The sequence below is a fragment of the Bubalus kerabau genome, chromosome 10 (genome assembly GCF_029407905.1).
Source record: "Bubalus kerabau isolate K-KA32 ecotype Philippines breed swamp buffalo chromosome 10, PCC_UOA_SB_1v2, whole genome shotgun sequence".
In the NCBI taxonomy this organism is placed as follows: domain Eukaryota; kingdom Metazoa; phylum Chordata; class Mammalia; order Artiodactyla; family Bovidae; genus Bubalus; species Bubalus kerabau.
In genome coordinates, this window is record NC_073633.1 from 53987338 (window position 1) to 54003516 (window position 16179).

The following is a 16179-nucleotide window of genomic DNA, read 5'->3' on the forward strand; positions in this document are numbered from 1 at the left end:
ACCAGTTTACTAGCCCATTTGCTCTCAGGACCCACCATCACCTGCCTTGACCCTTATACCAACCCTCAGAGGTGTATGTTACTAACCAGACTTTGAAGGTTATGGAAATTCTAGAAGTTACTCAAGGTCACATTGTTAGTGGGTGATGAAAACTAGAGCTTGAACTAAGATCTTTTTCACTCCCAAGGCCATATTCTTCCCACATGACACAACTGTTTTCCCCGCAGACCCCTGCCACTTCATGCTACACCAGTGCTGAACGCCATGGATACTCTGGAGCACCTGAGCATGGGTCTTGCACATGTGGCTTTGTTCCTGCCTTTTCTTTCATGAGTAACACTTGCACATGCATGCACACACACAGAGCTTTCTTTGTTTATGCTCCTGAAGCTGATCTCTCAAGTCTTGGCTCAGACATGACCTCCTGTGAGCAATGTTGCACAGCTCTTGTCTTGGCCCCTGCTCTTGTCCATGCAGAGCCCCCGTGACACTCTGCCTCGTTCTCTGGTGGTTACAGCACTTTCCATACCATGCTGTGTATACTGCCTGTACCCAGCATGTGAGAGCCTTGTGGTCAGGAACCTTGTCTCAGGGCCTAGTCCAGAACCTGGTACATACGGGCCTTGCCAACTCAATGCAGATCTGAACCGAAGCAAGTTGATAATGGGAGATTGCAAACCTGTGTGGCATTGATAATTCAGATGGCCTGAATTTGCGGGGCTGACATAGGCTGCATCCTTGAATGGGTCTGGAAATGGCTCGCTAACACAAGACATCTGTGTCTTTCTCCTTTTCAATCACTGTGACAATCTCCACAAGCAAAAGGTTTGAAGAACTATAACATTTATGGCTCCCTGGCCATAAATTCACTGCAGAACACATAAAAAATGCCATTCCCACAGGGTTATGGCAGAGATTCAGTATAGCAAACATCTGCATGTGAGCAGTAAACCTAACCTCTGGTGTGCGGCGCTCGACTCTTATCGACATATATTAACATTAGTGACTATCAAATGTGATTATCTGAGATGGCATTTTATCTGCCAAGCGCAGACTTATGGCTTTAAAAACCCAATTTGCCTTCCTTCTCATATGTTGTTTTTATGACTCGAATCACATGAAGAAATTCGTGTTGAGTGTGGCTGTGCTTTATTTTTTGGTGGATCTGGCATAAGAATAAATTTTCAGTCCTTAGATTGATTTAGGCTTTCAAAAGTTTGTTCAACAGCTGAGTGAATTTCAAAGCATGGTTACTTTACATTTGAAGACACTATTGGGAGTCAGGAAGAAGCTGTAGACTCTAATAATGGCTGATAGTTTTTTGATTGAACAGGTTTGTAATTAATTTATAAGATAGTTGGAGTATAAATTGCTGTCATTATTATTATTTTTTCTATTATTTGGAGCTGGCAGAATTTTTCCTGTAAAGGGCTAAATAGTTAATATTTTAGGCTCTTCAGGTCGTTATGCTCTCTCAAGTGTGCCCTTGTACACTGACAGTAGACAATCCTAAATAAGAGAATTTGTGTTCCAATAAAACCTGATTTACAAAAGTAGGCAGCAGGCTATAGCTAACCCCTGATGCAAACAAATACAGATTTTTCAAAACGCTTTTGGGTAATTGTAGAAACCTTTTCAGACCTTTTGGGAATGGACCTCTTATCTGACTCCCATTCTACTTGGCAATTTCTAAAGTGGCCGAATCAAGTTACAGTGTTAAAAGGTAAATCAAAATTTTATTCTTTATCCTAGTGCCCTGGTTCTTTTTTTTCCCCCATGATTCTTAAGATTTATTTGATTTTAGTTCATCAGTTGCATAGGATGCATTCCTCATAACAGCTGCTCACTACAGCAAAAAATTGAAGAGAGAAGAGGACAAACACTGATCTGGTGGCATTATCCTGAGTTCTTTTCTTTAAGTTCTCTTTTAAAGTTTTGTCTTAGCATGAGCTCTTGTATTTGAATAAGTAGAGTTTCAGATGAGCAGAAATGTTTAGGCGTCTGAATGCAGGAGCTTAGAATCAGAATTCCTCTTAGACTTAATCCCAGCATCTCTGTGCAGTGCTTTCTCCATTTCACACCAGGCTACATAATTGTAAAGATGGGCATGCTCTAGCAGGATGTTACAGAGGCCTCATGGGTCATGGTTAGGTTGCTGTATGGCAGAAAGGTTTCTGGTTTCACCATATGAAAAGGATTATAGAGCTAAGAGCAAGGTAAATATCTGAGAGTGTACCTTGTAATACTACTTTTTCTGTTGCTTTGGAGTTATTTTTTATGTGTCTCCAAACAGTGAGTGAGACCACTGCATTTGCGTTTTACCCTTCCAGGTGACTTATGCAGCTGGCAAAAAATATGACCCAGGATAACAACTTGGCAAGTGGAGCCTATGCAGTGTATTCCTATGCCTCCTCCTCTGCTATTTTGTTTCCATCTTGTAATTTCACATGGTTTTCAAGTTGCCCTCCCAGGTGTAGTAGCTGCTGCCAGCTAAACGCTAAGCCAGTGGCACTCCTCATCCATATCTTTGCTGCTTATCTTTGCAAATAAGTGATCAAAAGTTGGGACTAAGAGAAAAATGCTAAATGTGGAAAAGGCCTGTGACTTTCATCACAGGACCAAGTATTCTGACTTTTCACGTGCCAGGGCGTGTGGTGACAGACCAGTAGAACATTTGGAAGATAGCTTGGGCCGGTGATTCCCAAAGTGTGGTCCTCAGATCTTCTAGAAAGCATGTTAGAAATGCAAAATCCCAGGCCCTATGGCCAAACTACTAACTTAGAACCTTTACATGTTGGCCAAGGAATCTGTCTTAATAAGGCCTCCAGCTGATTATTCAGCACGGTCAAGTTTGAGAAGTACTTGATTCACCAATCAGCTCTGTCTAGTCTTTTTTTTCTTTTTCAACCGTGCCACCTGGCATGCAGGATCTTAGTTCCCTGGTCAGGAATTGAATCTGTGCCCCCTGAAGTGGAAGCATGGAGTCTTTAACCACTGGACCACCAAGGAGGTCCCATCTAGTCCATTCTTAATGTTTATGGAAATCAAGGGCAGGAAACGTGCCGCCTTAAACCAGCTAGCTGGGCATGGGGAGCTGGTGATCTGATTTCTAGTCCAGCACTCTGTTCAGTAACAGTGCCAGTCTAGATGAACTATGAGGAGACCAAGGGCCTTAAAAAGAGTGATGATATGGGACCAACATTTATGCTATGGCGGAGGGGTGCTGGAGGCAGGAAGAAATGGGAGGATTTGTGTCTGTGAGCTCTAGCTCTTCTCCTACCCTGGGCAGCCTCAGTCCACTTAAAAGCCTGGTGGCCCTGCTCTCAAACTTCATCTTGTAAATAAACAGCTCTCTGGAACATCCTCGCTGAGCTTAGCAACAAGGGAGGAGGGAGTGAGGTGGGGCGGGAGGAGCCTGGGCTCTCCTGTTACCATCATGTCAGTGCGATCACTGGGAATTACTGTTGAGGATTAAGAGTCACTTGGGGATAATTCAGCCAGGCTAGAGAGGGAAATACACACACACACACACACACACACACACACACAAAACATAAACAGATTGCTAAAACTCATGGCAGAAAACAAACAGCATAGAGGAAAAAAAATGAGTGGAACTAAAAGGGCCTGAATTTTGAATAGGTGGTAGAGGCTCCCGAATGATCTGTTTCCTAAACACTTTGGGTGAAGTTGTATACACAGTGACTAGAGCGGAGCAGCTGCTTCCCCAACTCGGTGCATTGCTCTGTTGCAGAACTCCTAGCTTCCTTCTCCTCCAGGCATCTGTTACTGAGAACACTTGAAGGTTCTGCCAAGAGAACTCAAACTGGCAAGAGACTACTTGAAATTTAGAAAATCTCTCTCTCTCTCTCACACGCACACACACACACACACACACACACACACTTCTAAAAAGATACAGCAAGTCCCAGAGAAAAGTGTGGGATGTTTCCCAATATCCAGACCTCTTTGCTGCTGCTGCTGCTAAGTCACTTCAGTCGTGTCCAACTCTGTGTGACCCCATAGATGGCAGCCCACCAGGCTCCCCCGTCCCTGGGATTCTCCAGGCAAGAACACTGGAGTGGGTTGCCATTTCCTTCTCCAATGCATGAAAGTGAAAACTGAAAGTGAAGTCGCTCAGTCGTATCCGACTCTTAGCGACCCCATGGACTGCAGCCCACCAGGCTCCTCCATCCATGGGATTTTCCAGGCAAGAGCACTGGAGTGGGGTGCCATTGCCTTCTCCCTAGACGTCTCTAAGAAAAGTCAAATACATATCCTTCTCCTGTGATGACCCTTGCCCTTGAAGAAGGGACCTCAGCAAGTTTGTGCAGTCCTTTTTCCAGAGGCTTTGTGATTTTTCTCTCACTTTTTGACTTTGGGTCTGTACGGTTGGTACCTAGAAGGTCTTGTCATGCCACATGGGGTGAAACCAGCCTGATGGGCTTCTTGCAAGCATGGTTAATGGAGTCTAGAAGAATCTTGTGCTTTCCCAATGAACCTGAAAAGAGCTAAATAGACTACAGCATTCTAAAGTAGAGGAAGGAAATAATTTGTTTGCCTTTACTGAGAGTCTTAGCAGAAAATTCGAGTGGAGAAGTGGCCTAGACAATCCCTCTTGGGCCCCATCCAGGTGCGAGAGCTCCCTGAACCCTTGGGTGCCCCTCATTTTAGGTGGCCACAGGAAATCATCTCTGTGGTGGAAAGCCTCTTGCCCACTTCCATCCAGCTGAGTTCCTGGCCTTGAACACTAGTAAAACCAGGAAGGGGCTTTCTGTACAGGGGTGACTTGGGAGGCTTGTGCTGTTAATATCACTCTGAGCCAAGCAGAAATGACTCTTGAATTATCCTGTCGTTTTGTGTTCTTTATTATACAGCTTTTGGATTTGATCTAGAGGTCTGTGTCCTCCATCTTCTCTGTGTCCTGTTTGTTGAGGCTGATGCATGCATTTTATTTCCTGGGGAAGAGCAATCTCCATAAGGGAGAATATGCTTGGTGGGGGTGGGGGGGACTTGGCCAAGGTGTCTTTCCTTTTTTCTTCCAGTTTCCCCGTCAGCATTCGAGTGCTATAGATTCCTTTTCCAGATGAACAGACACTGTAGCAGATGTGCCGTCCACAGCATTTGGGGGTTATTTGGGTCTGTTCAAATCGGGCTTTTCCTGCACCAGGGGATTTTGTGAAATGCATGGGGTTTTTGAACACAGAGAGATTTCCAGCCTCAGACTTAGAGAGGCTAAGAAATGAACTACCCCATTCCAGAATGTCCGTGAGTGTGCACAGCTGTGTTTTGGGGAACAGCTTCAGGCCTAAGTGAAGATGAGGAACAGAGCTTCTCTTTTATCTGGTACCTTCTGGAACTAGACATTTCATAATCTGGATCTTTCCCTTTGGATTCTGCTTGGGATTTATTTTTATTTTTTAATTGGAGGAAAATTCTTTACCATGTTGTGTTGGTTTCTGCCATACAACAAGGCAAATCAGCCATAATTGTACATATAGCCCCTCCCTTTTGAGCCTCCCTTCCTCCCCCACCCCACCCCTCTAGGTCATGACGGAGTGCCTAGCTGGGCTCTCTGTGTTATATACCAACTTGTCAGCAACTGTCTGTTTTACACATGATAGTGTGTATATGTCAATGCTACCTCTTCCATTTGTCCCACTCTCTCCTTCCCCTGCTGTGCTACAAGTCCATCTCTACATCTGTGTCTCCATTCCTTCCCAGAAAATAGGTTCATCAATACCATTTTTCTAGATTCCATATATATGCATTAACATACAACATTTGTTTTTCTCTGACTTACTTCACTCTGTATAACAGGCTCTAGGTTCATACACCTCACTAGAACTGACACAAGTTCATTTTTTTTTTTTTATGGAAGCCACCTAGATGTCCATCTGGAGGAGGCAATGGCACCCCACTCCAGTACTCTTGCCTGGAAAATCCCATGGATGGAGGGGCCTGGTGGGCTGCAGTCCATGGGGTCGCTAGGAGTTGGACACAACTGAGTGACTTCACTTTCACTTTTCACTTGCATGCATTGGAGAAGGAAATGGCAACCCACTCCAGTATTCTTGCCTGGAGAATCCCAGGGATGGGGGAGCCTGGTGGGCTGCCGTCTATGGGGTTGCACAGAGTAGGACACGACTGAAGCAACTTAGAAGCAGCAGCAGCAGATGTCCATCTACAGATGAATGGATAAAGAAGATGTGGCACATATATACAATGGAATATTACTCTGCCTGGGATTTTGATAACATGGTCACTGTGGTTGAAGCTGATTTGACCCATTGAGATATGGAGGGGATGGGGAGAGAAGCCAGGTCAGGCTTCAGGGAGGGGGTGTGAGTCCTGTCTGCCCGTTGTGGACATATAGAGAAAGGATCCCACAGTGAGCCCTTGGGTACGATCTGCAACCTTTAGACTCGGCTTTCACAGCGATTCCACACCTTTTTGAGAGGGCTGCTTTTGTGGCCTCAGATGCCGGCTTCATGTGGAAAGCTGAAACAGAAGGTTTTGTTTAGTGTGGAGCACTGAAGATGGGTCACACTGCAGGAGTCAGGAGCCCTCCCGTCTAAACCTGGCTCCACGATTGTCTGTGTTGTCTCGGGAATTTTTTCAGCCTCCCTTCACCTCCCTTTCCATGATGGTCAAATGAAGAGGTTGGATTAGAATTAGTTGTTTTCTAAACTTCTTCTAATGATAATACTTTCTAACTCTTTGAGCCAGTATTAAACTGACCAAGTCAATGATTTGTGTTGTATCATTTCCCTTAGGATTCTAGAATGTCCTAGCCAAAAGAAACCTAAAGAAACCATTGATGGAGATTTATTTATAAATACAATTTAACATTTTCAAAAAATACCTAACTGTAACTTTCTCTGAAAGAGCAACCCCATTGACATTTGCCCTTCAATCATGATGAGGAACTGGAAAGATCTCCGTTACTACTGAGACATACAGCACTTTACAAAATTCTGTTACGTCTGATTATCACAGAGCTCTGTGAAGGGACTGTTTGTTATGCCCATATTTTGGGAATGATTAGTAGGTGGTAAAGCTGAAATCTAAATATGGATCTTCTGGCTCCCAATTCTCTAGAATTTTAGTTATTATTCCCCAGGCTAATTCTAACTAATTATGGATTATAAATTCTGGCTACTCTGTTAATCAAGTCAGTTTTCAGCACCTGCTATGGGCCCCACTCAGTTTTCTCTGGAAAGTAAAATATAACCAACAAAGTTATGGTACACTGAGAAATGATGAAACAAATCAGTTCATCATATTCAATATCTGCAAATATATATGTATTTTCCATCCCAAATTTGTAAATAATTTGAAAAATGACTCACCTTCCTGCCTTTTTTTTTATAAGCTGTATCTAGTTCATTTCCTTTTTCCAAATATAAATCCCTAAAGGTTAAGAGTATTCTTATTTTTAAGGCAATATGGAACAGACAAAGTTAGCCTTTTCAGGTATTTTCATGTAGTCAGGGAAGCTCACCAAGGGAGTGGGGATAAGATGGCCCAGTGCCCTTGGGCCTTTAAAAAACATCTCATGGGGGGTAAATGCTTTGATTCCCAGCAGAGCAGGAGGTAACAAATGTGAGGCTCTCCATGGTGCTTGCCAGAAATATGTATGTTCTGTGGGACAGAACAAGGTACTTTGAAGATTGGAGAATTCATCGGCCCTGTGTTCACTTTATTGCTTTCTTCCTGTGCAGAATGTCTCTGGACCCAGAGGGAGAGGCACCGGCCAGACAGTGAGGCAAATGACAAGTTGACAAAATGGTTGTAATTCTAGAAGCTGCAGCCCTCTCCCGGTCTCTCTATATAGGGGTGGGGATGCAGCCGAAATCTGAAACAGCTCCCAGGAGAGCAAGAAGATACTGTTACTAATGGTTGGACTGACCTGAATTCTTTCCACATTTATTTGTGCCTGACGTTGGCATAAACATCTTAACTGCATCCACATGAACACCTCTGTTGACCAATGGAGAACTGACTAGGAGAAAGTTGGCCAAATCTCATAACTCTGCCCACATGTGCAGGAAAAGCAGCTGATGTCGTATTAGAAAGGCCTCAGATTGACACCATAAGTGTTTCTACTTATCCAGAGATGCAATGACACCAGGTGCGAGACAGGACAGCAGAATTCGATGCCGCACTTGAGCCATGTACTTTTTATTACGGGCAGATTTGTGCAGGTTTAGACATGGTATCTATTTGCGTTCATTCATGCGTCTTCTAAACAAATGGTTACCGAGCACCTGCTACTGTCCATTATCAAACGAGGAGCTGGCAGAGAGCCGCGTGTGGTCCTGCCTTCCAGTTTCATACACTCTGGTAGGGGATGTAGGCAGGCACACAGGGACTCGGAGTGATAGCTGCTGAGTTACCGGTAAGCTTAGGTGCTTGGAGAGCATCAGGGATGACTCATGCCTCTTGTGATGGAGTGGAAGTTTCAGTGAGAAATGGAAAGGGAGGTTCAGGTTGGGCTGAAGGATGAATACAGGTTAACCAAGTGAAGTTTGCACGAGGTTCAGGGATAGGAAAGTGGGAGTTGAAACCAAGCCAAAGAGTTCCAACCCCTGCCTGGAGAAATAAGAGAGGGAAGCTTTCAGGAACTAAGTGGCTTCCTGAGCTACCTGCGATGGGACAGGACCAGCCAGCTCCCTTCTTGCCAACTTTGTGCTGCCCTTAACTTTAATAGTCCTGGCCATGTGCTGACCACTTTCTACAAGACTGGCTTCCTCCTTCCTGCCCTGTTATAAGTACTGTCGTCTCCATTTACAAATATGGACACAGAGTCTGCAAGAGTTGAAGCAACTTGCTCACAGATGCACAGGAAAGAAAGCACCAGAGCCAGGTTTTAGACCAAGTCTAACTCAGAACATGAGCTCTTTAGCACCTCCCACCAGAAGTGCCCCAGCCAGAAAGAGGGAAGCCCATGAAACCCGATAACCCACCTTGTGTTGTCTGAGTATCTCCCCTCTCCAGCTCTGAGCCAGCTCTTGGAGGATGATAAGCAGTGATTCTTTAGGTAGCCCTCCCATGCCTAGGATGGAGCAGGCATATTATACCTTCTCAATCAATGCTTGCTAACTGAGGGGCTGCTCTATCTCTTAACCCCCTTTCTGTCCTTCTTGCATGAGTTTGGAAGGAATTCAACAATGACATTTACACTTGGGCCTTTTTTACGTAGCTATTCTGAAACTGGGTACGTGACTCAGTAGTAGATGAACGAGTGAATGTATGAGAAATTTAGCCACTGTTAAGAGACCCTTGAAATCTTCGTATGCTACTTAGTTATGCAAGTGGCATTATAATTGCTTGAGAGGAAGAGAGTGTATCCTGCCACCAGGGAATTAAAGTCAGGCTTATGTCAGGAAAAAAGTTAGACAAACTAGATGAACAATGTAGAACTACATCTGAGATCTGGTAATGAAATAAGTGACTTATGTCTCTTTAATTGATCTATTAATAAATTTCCATTTTATTGCCTTTTTAAAAGGTGAGTACCTTTTATATGAAAATTTGAAGACACCATCTAAATGAATTGGTGGCATCATTTTTGATGTGTAGAATTCAGAAGATCCTTCAAGGTTATTGTCTTAAAATAGTCCTGGATTATAGTTAGTATTTTTTTTTTTTTTGTACTAGTCAGGAGGATGATGGTAATACATATGCTGTGAGTTAATAAAGCACATGGGATTTTTATTTTCATGTCCTGTTCCTACCACCAGAGAAACTTAGGTGAGTTATTGTCATGTGGACTCAGGGTTTTCTTGTTTGCTAAATGAGGATAAAACAGCTCACCTTTTAGAATTGTGAAGTGTACAAGTAATATGTAAAGGGCATCAAGTTCTTTGCCCAACATGTAGTAGATATGTAAGTGTTGGACTCTATGAGATAGGTGAGAACACATACCCTCCAGATTGTCAGATTGTCCCAGTGCAGCATGTGCCCCATTTATGGTCAGAAACAGATTATAAAAGCTTGGACGCTGAACTCAGAGATGTGGATTCACATCACGAGATTACAGCTATCACTATGACTTCTGTAACTTATTTACTCTCTCTGTGCATCAATTTTCTTCTGTTTAAAATGGGGATCATGGTTGGAGAGTTATTTTGGGGACTGATTGAGAGAAAGTGTTTAAAGCCCTTAATATGGACTCCATGCATAGTAAGTAATCAATGCTAATTTTTATCACCTACTCTTCTGATTATCCAGGGGTTGCTTTACTAGGAAGTCAGTAGCACTCATTTGTTCTCGCCACCGAGGCTTATTTGCAAACAGGGTTGTACTTTAGGAGGATGTGACCTAGCTACTCTGTGCAGAGCAGGAGTGGGGGCCCTCCCTCTAACCTCCCCCAGTGCAGGGCATGTAGGTGCAGTGAGTGGGCCGGTTTCCATGGAAGGGTAGAGGAATGGAGGAGCTACCCAGCAGGGGGTGCAAAAGGCCTTTATGGAAAAAAGAGATCTCTGGATGGAGTGGGATGAGAGGCTTCAGAGAAGTATTAGGCATTACTTTTTATTTAAGGGGCCTAACGGCACAGAGAATTTAGAAAAGCACATTTTGGAAAAGGAGATTTCCTTGGAAGGTCCGCTTTCTTCCTAGATGAGCATATAGGCATGTAGTTGGCAGTAGGTTTCTCAGTTGCTGGCACCCCTTTCCTAGTCTCTGTTGCCATGACCTTGAGTGGAATGGCTGGCAAACTGGACAGTATGGGCAGAGAGTTGCTGCCTAAGTCCATAACCCTTTCTAGGCTGATGCATTCCAGAGGAAGGAAATGATTCAGACTCCTTCAGATGTCATGTATACCTGGGATGAGTGTAGAGAGATAGGTAAATAGTAAACAACTGAATTCAGAATTCAGTTTCCTTAAACAGTGTCATCTTCTTTAGGAATCTGAATTTGCTAGGTCATCTGTAATGGGATATCCTTCTAATATGACTTCTATTCCATTTTCTTCCCTCTCTTTCTCTCTCTCACCCCCTCTCCACTTAAAAAAATACATCTCCCTTGACCACACTGGTATCATCTACAATGAAAGATGGCTTTGACTGCTGACCATATATATACCAAGCTGTTCGCAATTCTACCTGGCAGTGTCCTATGTGTGAGCTCTCTGCAGCGTTTTCTGTGTTTATGCATCGCCTCAACAAAATCCGTTTTAGACTTTTCCTTGCCTCTCGGCTGAATTACAGTCACAGTCAATGGCCCACTTGTGTGTAGTTCAAGAAGCAATTAAGGGCTCTTTTCTTTGAACAAGCGAGGGAGGGGGTAGAAAAAAATGATCATTATTCTGATGATTCCTCTGTGTAGCTCAACAGTTCACAGATCTTTGATGCCATGAGTCTCAGCATTTAAACCCATTTCTATCACTGCCTTCTGCAGCCACTTCTGCCTGTCAGAGCGACTCCATGGAGGCCAAGGACTCGCATGTCAGTAGGTCAGAGCCACTCAATATGACGGTAGGATTGTGATTAAACACAGCTGTAACAGCTGCTTAATGATCTTCGGGATCATGATGGTATCACTGAAAATTAGGAAGCACAGTCTTTGGAGACCCCCCCAAGGAAACGTGCAGTCGCCACTGTAAGCCTTTTGTTTTATTCTGGGAGAGTTATCATAACCAGAATATGGCAGTATTTCTAGGCCTGTCCACATGAATTTTGTCCATGTCTAGCTTCTATGTTTCTAAAAGGCAGAGACTTTTATCTAACTTCTATTGCATTGGGTCTAAAACAAAGCTGAAGAGAGAAGCCACTTAAATGATTTTGTTAAGATGATCGGTGAATGCCCTCCTAGACGTGTCTCAAGAAGCATTTGGTGTGTGTGGACCAATAAACCAGGCCCTTGGGAGAGACAAAACACTATATATCAGTGGTTCTCAGAGTGGTCCTTCGACCAACAGCCTCTGCATCACTTGGGAACAGGTTAGATGCACATGCTTCCGCCCCACCCTGGGAAACTCTGGGGCTCGGGCCCAGCAACCTGTGCACTAACAAGCTTTCCTGTAGTTCTGATGCATGCTCATGTATGAGAAGCACAGGTCTACACCCTTCCTGGCCCTTAAATGCCTCTGCAGAGGCCTCTCCTTTCTTCTGTGGAAAGGAGACTTGGAATACCAGCAAGACTAGAAGAGTGAGGACTGAAATTCCTAGAGATAAGGACAAACTTTGACATAGCCTTCCAGGGTGTCAACATGATGACTTCTGCCTTTGGATGTTTTAGGGCTGCCTGGAAGCCCAGTATAGTTCCACAGAACCATATGGGTGAAACTGGATGTTTCTTGCCTTGAAGAGAATGTCTTCTTGCTTCTCCACTGGGTATGCATGTTGAGGTAGAGAAGGGCACTGATTTCTTGTTCAAAACCAAGGCAGCAGTGGCATGAAGAGAGAGAGAGGTTTAGATGTGAAAGACTTGGGTCAAGGAACTGCCCTGCTCTGGGAGCTTGGGGACTCTGGGAAAATCCATTAACCTCACTAAATTCAGGTGGACCTGAGTTTGCTCATCTCAAAGCCAGAGCTAATTATATCTGCCCTATCTGTTTCATAGGACGTTCTGCTCAATTGAGAGACAGGTCAAGATGGGATTTTGCCCAAACTCACTCACTTCACTCAAATAGACTCCAAGATGAAGGTGCCCTACCAGCAAAAATCAGAGCTCAGTGGGGACAGAGCACTTTGTTAGTTTATTATACAGATATATTTACATATACACATACACACACTGTAGGGCTTTTCTGGTAAGGGGTGATAAAGACAAGGCTGAATCATGTTAATCTAAGTGAGTCCTCCCATCTCCATTTTGTGGTCAGACTCCCCATCCCAATACCTACCCACCCAGCCCAGGCATGAGCAGCTGGAACCCCAAGCCTGTGACCAATGTCAGGGTGTGAAGACCAGATAAAGGCAGGAACCCGAGTTGAGTCTTCTCCATAGATGCCAGTAAAAGAGAGGGAGGTGAGCCTAGGAGGCTGTGTGAGAGGACAACAGTTTTGCCATTGTGATCATGTCCAGTGACAGCCAGGCTCTAACCCATCACATTGGGCATGCCCCCATTACAGAACCAAATTTGCATCTGCTTCTCCAACATGCAACAAAGCCAAGCTACTGTTACCACGTTGTGGTGAAGGAGAATATACTATTTATTAGAGGGCACCAAGCAAGGAGAATGGACAGCTCATCCTCAAAAGACCTAAACTCCCTGATGGAAGGGTTTTTAATGAAAAAGAATGTGTGTGTTTATACATATATGTGTGTGTGTGTGTGTATATATATATATGTATATATATTACATGCCAGGCACATACATGTTTGAAGAACATCTTAAGACTTCCTCTAACTACGATTCCACAGGCCCATCTCTTTTTACTAAATCAGAAGTGACATGTTACAACAGTGATAATCTATTAAATCTCTCTTAGAACCTCCTTTCAAGGTGACTTTGAAGAGTAGAGACACTCTTAAGCCTGCTTTCTGAGGTGGTTGAGATATGATGGAGAGAACCCCCACCCCCACCCCCGACCCGCTGCCCAATTCCTAAGGTTCTCAAACATTCTCAGCTCATGGTGTCTTTGTGTCTCAGTAATTTTTTCACTCCCTGGACCAAGAGAAATAGCAACAGTTCCATATATTAATAGTTTCAACTTACTAGTAGCAGTGTCTGCTACTGACAGAGACTGTGCTACCCTTGACTTTTTAAAATATCCCATGGCTTTCCTGTGAGTTAGTTGCAGTCCCACAGCTTGGGAACCATAGCCTCTACCTCACCTGAAGCAAAGAAGAAGGGGCTTCAACACTGAGAAGGACTCTACCACCTTCATGACATTTATCTAAAATAGTCCAGTAGATAATGAGAATTTTTACCCATTCCTCATGGGAAGAAAGAAAGTTTGGTGGAAAGGTGATTTTGATAAATTGTAAGCAACTGGTAGACATAATCTTTTTTTTTTTTTAAAGATATTTCAATATCAGAATCAATTCCAGGTCAAGAATGCCTTTGGACCCATTTGTAAATGTGCTGCCTTTAGTTTAGTTTAGAAGCAGTGGTTTCTTTCTGGAGTAACAGAATAATTGCCTGTATCTCATGTCTATTTCCATGTCTGTATCATTCAGTGGACCTTTACTTCAGGGCAGAGTCTGGAAAGAGTAGGTACTCAATGTATATTTTCAAATTACATTGCTCTTTTTATGAGTGGCTTTTAGATCAAAGTGTGTTGGCATGACTGTGGAGGTCCTGGTGGAGCCTGCTTTGCTTCCCATGATAATAGCAAGCAAAGGGAATGTGGAATCTTAGCCACTGGACCACCGGGTCTGGTGTGAAGTTGCTCAGTCGTGTCTGACTGACCCCATGGACGGTAGCCCGCCAGGCTCTTCTATCCATGGAATTCTCCAGGCAATAATACTTCAGTGGGTTACTATTCCCTTCTCCAAGTCCCTTAATATTTGCTTTAAGTTGGATACCTGACAAATAGAGATGAGAGCTTTTCTTGGGGCTCTCCACTCATCTATTTTCCTTTATCCCCTAGGCCCAGTATCCTTGAAACTCTGTTGGGTTAAGGGAAGTTAATAGCCCTACAAGATAAACAGTGGTGCCATGGGTAGGCAGTTCATGCCATTTGAGAAATTTGAAGCACTGAGCTGTGCCCAACAGTGCTGCAAGGTGATGGGCCTAGACAACATTTAATATCCATTCCAACCCTGAGAGCATCTAGGCATCTGAGGTGTGAGCTGTTCATAATCCTACAGGGTCAGTGAGTATCTTGGTTTTAAATAACAGGAGCAGTAAGAAAGCTTGTTGTGATAAATGGTGCACCTGCACAGTGCCTTCAAACTTGCCTCAGAATCAAACAAGAGTCTTTTAGCATATGAATCTCAGAAAGCTGTTCAGAGGGCCATTTATAGCATAGAAGCAATGGGGAAGACACCATTTCCAGGTCTCTGCCAGTTGTAGTTCAGAGCACAGGTGAACTGCCTGCTCGGTTTCAACTCCTTTTCTGCAATGAGTCAGGAAAAGATGCCTTCGATGGTGGAGAGAAGTGGATAGGAAGCCATACCTTTAAAACAGTCTTCCATTCATTTGCTGCAGAACCACTTTGGGCCTGCCCAGATGTAGATTCCTGAAACTCCAGTGGAATGGAAACACTGAACATGTAACATTATTTCAAGACTTTTACTATGGTCCATAACCTGTTTTGAGGACTTTATGTGTATTAACTCATTTAATCCTGAAAATAGTATTAGAACCAAAAAGAAAGATGCTGCTACTGTGGTCTTTCAGTCCTCTTTAAGGTCATATGGTAGCCTGAGGTAGATATATAACTTGACCCTATGTTAGTTCACAAAAATACTATTTCCAGGAGCAGAGCACACATTATAAAGTAGATACTATTGATAAGAAAGTAAAAACAGTATCACTTTTTATTAATCTAAATGTGCAGAGAAAAGACCCCATTTTGTACAAAACTTCATTCAGGTTCTTTTAAGATTCAGTTCTAAATGTTAAAAGATCAGCCTTTTAGGAGGGATTTATTTGAAGGTCCTAGACGTATGTAGTTCTTGGGACGGATGATCTCTTCGTCCAGCGCTTAAAGTTAAAATCTTTCTACTGTAATGATTCGTAGAGTAGTTTGAAATATGGAAATGTGAGTGATTTTGCTCCTATCACTGTGGGTATTACCCTGTGTTCTAAAATCATATCATAAAAACATAAACTTACTACTCTAATCTTGTAGGGTTATCCATGCCAGTGTCCAGTGAGGGAACTGAGAGAAGGCGGCATGATCCAGGTAATGATGTTTTTTCATGAAAAGCAAGAAATGGAAATGTTCTGGCTTTTTTTCAATAACATGTAATTTGTAATGTTCTTCCCTTCATTTATAATCCTATCTGTGTATAAACAGTAATTTGCTCTTATAAACATGTACTGTAGTAAGAGTTCTGTGGGGAGCAGTTGGTGTTCGTTATCTGTGACATCACGAGCATTTAAAAAACAATAATTATAAATATCCTCTAGAGTGAAAAAAAAATAGTGGAAAGAATTGGAGAGTCTGTCTAGAGACTTTCTTATTGCTCTGTTTTTGTCCTGCCTCCACCCCAATTACTTTGAGTTTGGACTTGCTTAAGTCCTACAAAACTCAGTGTAGGTGTTACCTACTGCAAAGCT

At 43.3% G+C, this 16179-nt stretch overlaps 1 protein-coding gene across 7 annotated transcripts in view; it reads left to right on the forward strand.

Annotated features, from left to right (window-relative positions):
- The window catches only part of RORA (RAR related orphan receptor A), an 816521-nt gene that overhangs the window by 151281 nt on the left and 649061 nt on the right, over nt 1-16179 (forward strand). For all 7 annotated transcript variants that reach the window (XM_055537759.1, XM_055537758.1, XM_055537763.1 and 4 more), the window contains one exon: nt 15749-15802. In XM_055537759.1, the coding sequence (XP_055393734.1) occupies nt 15749-15802 (54 nt within the window). The remainder of the gene's footprint in view (nt 1-15748; nt 15803-16179) is intronic.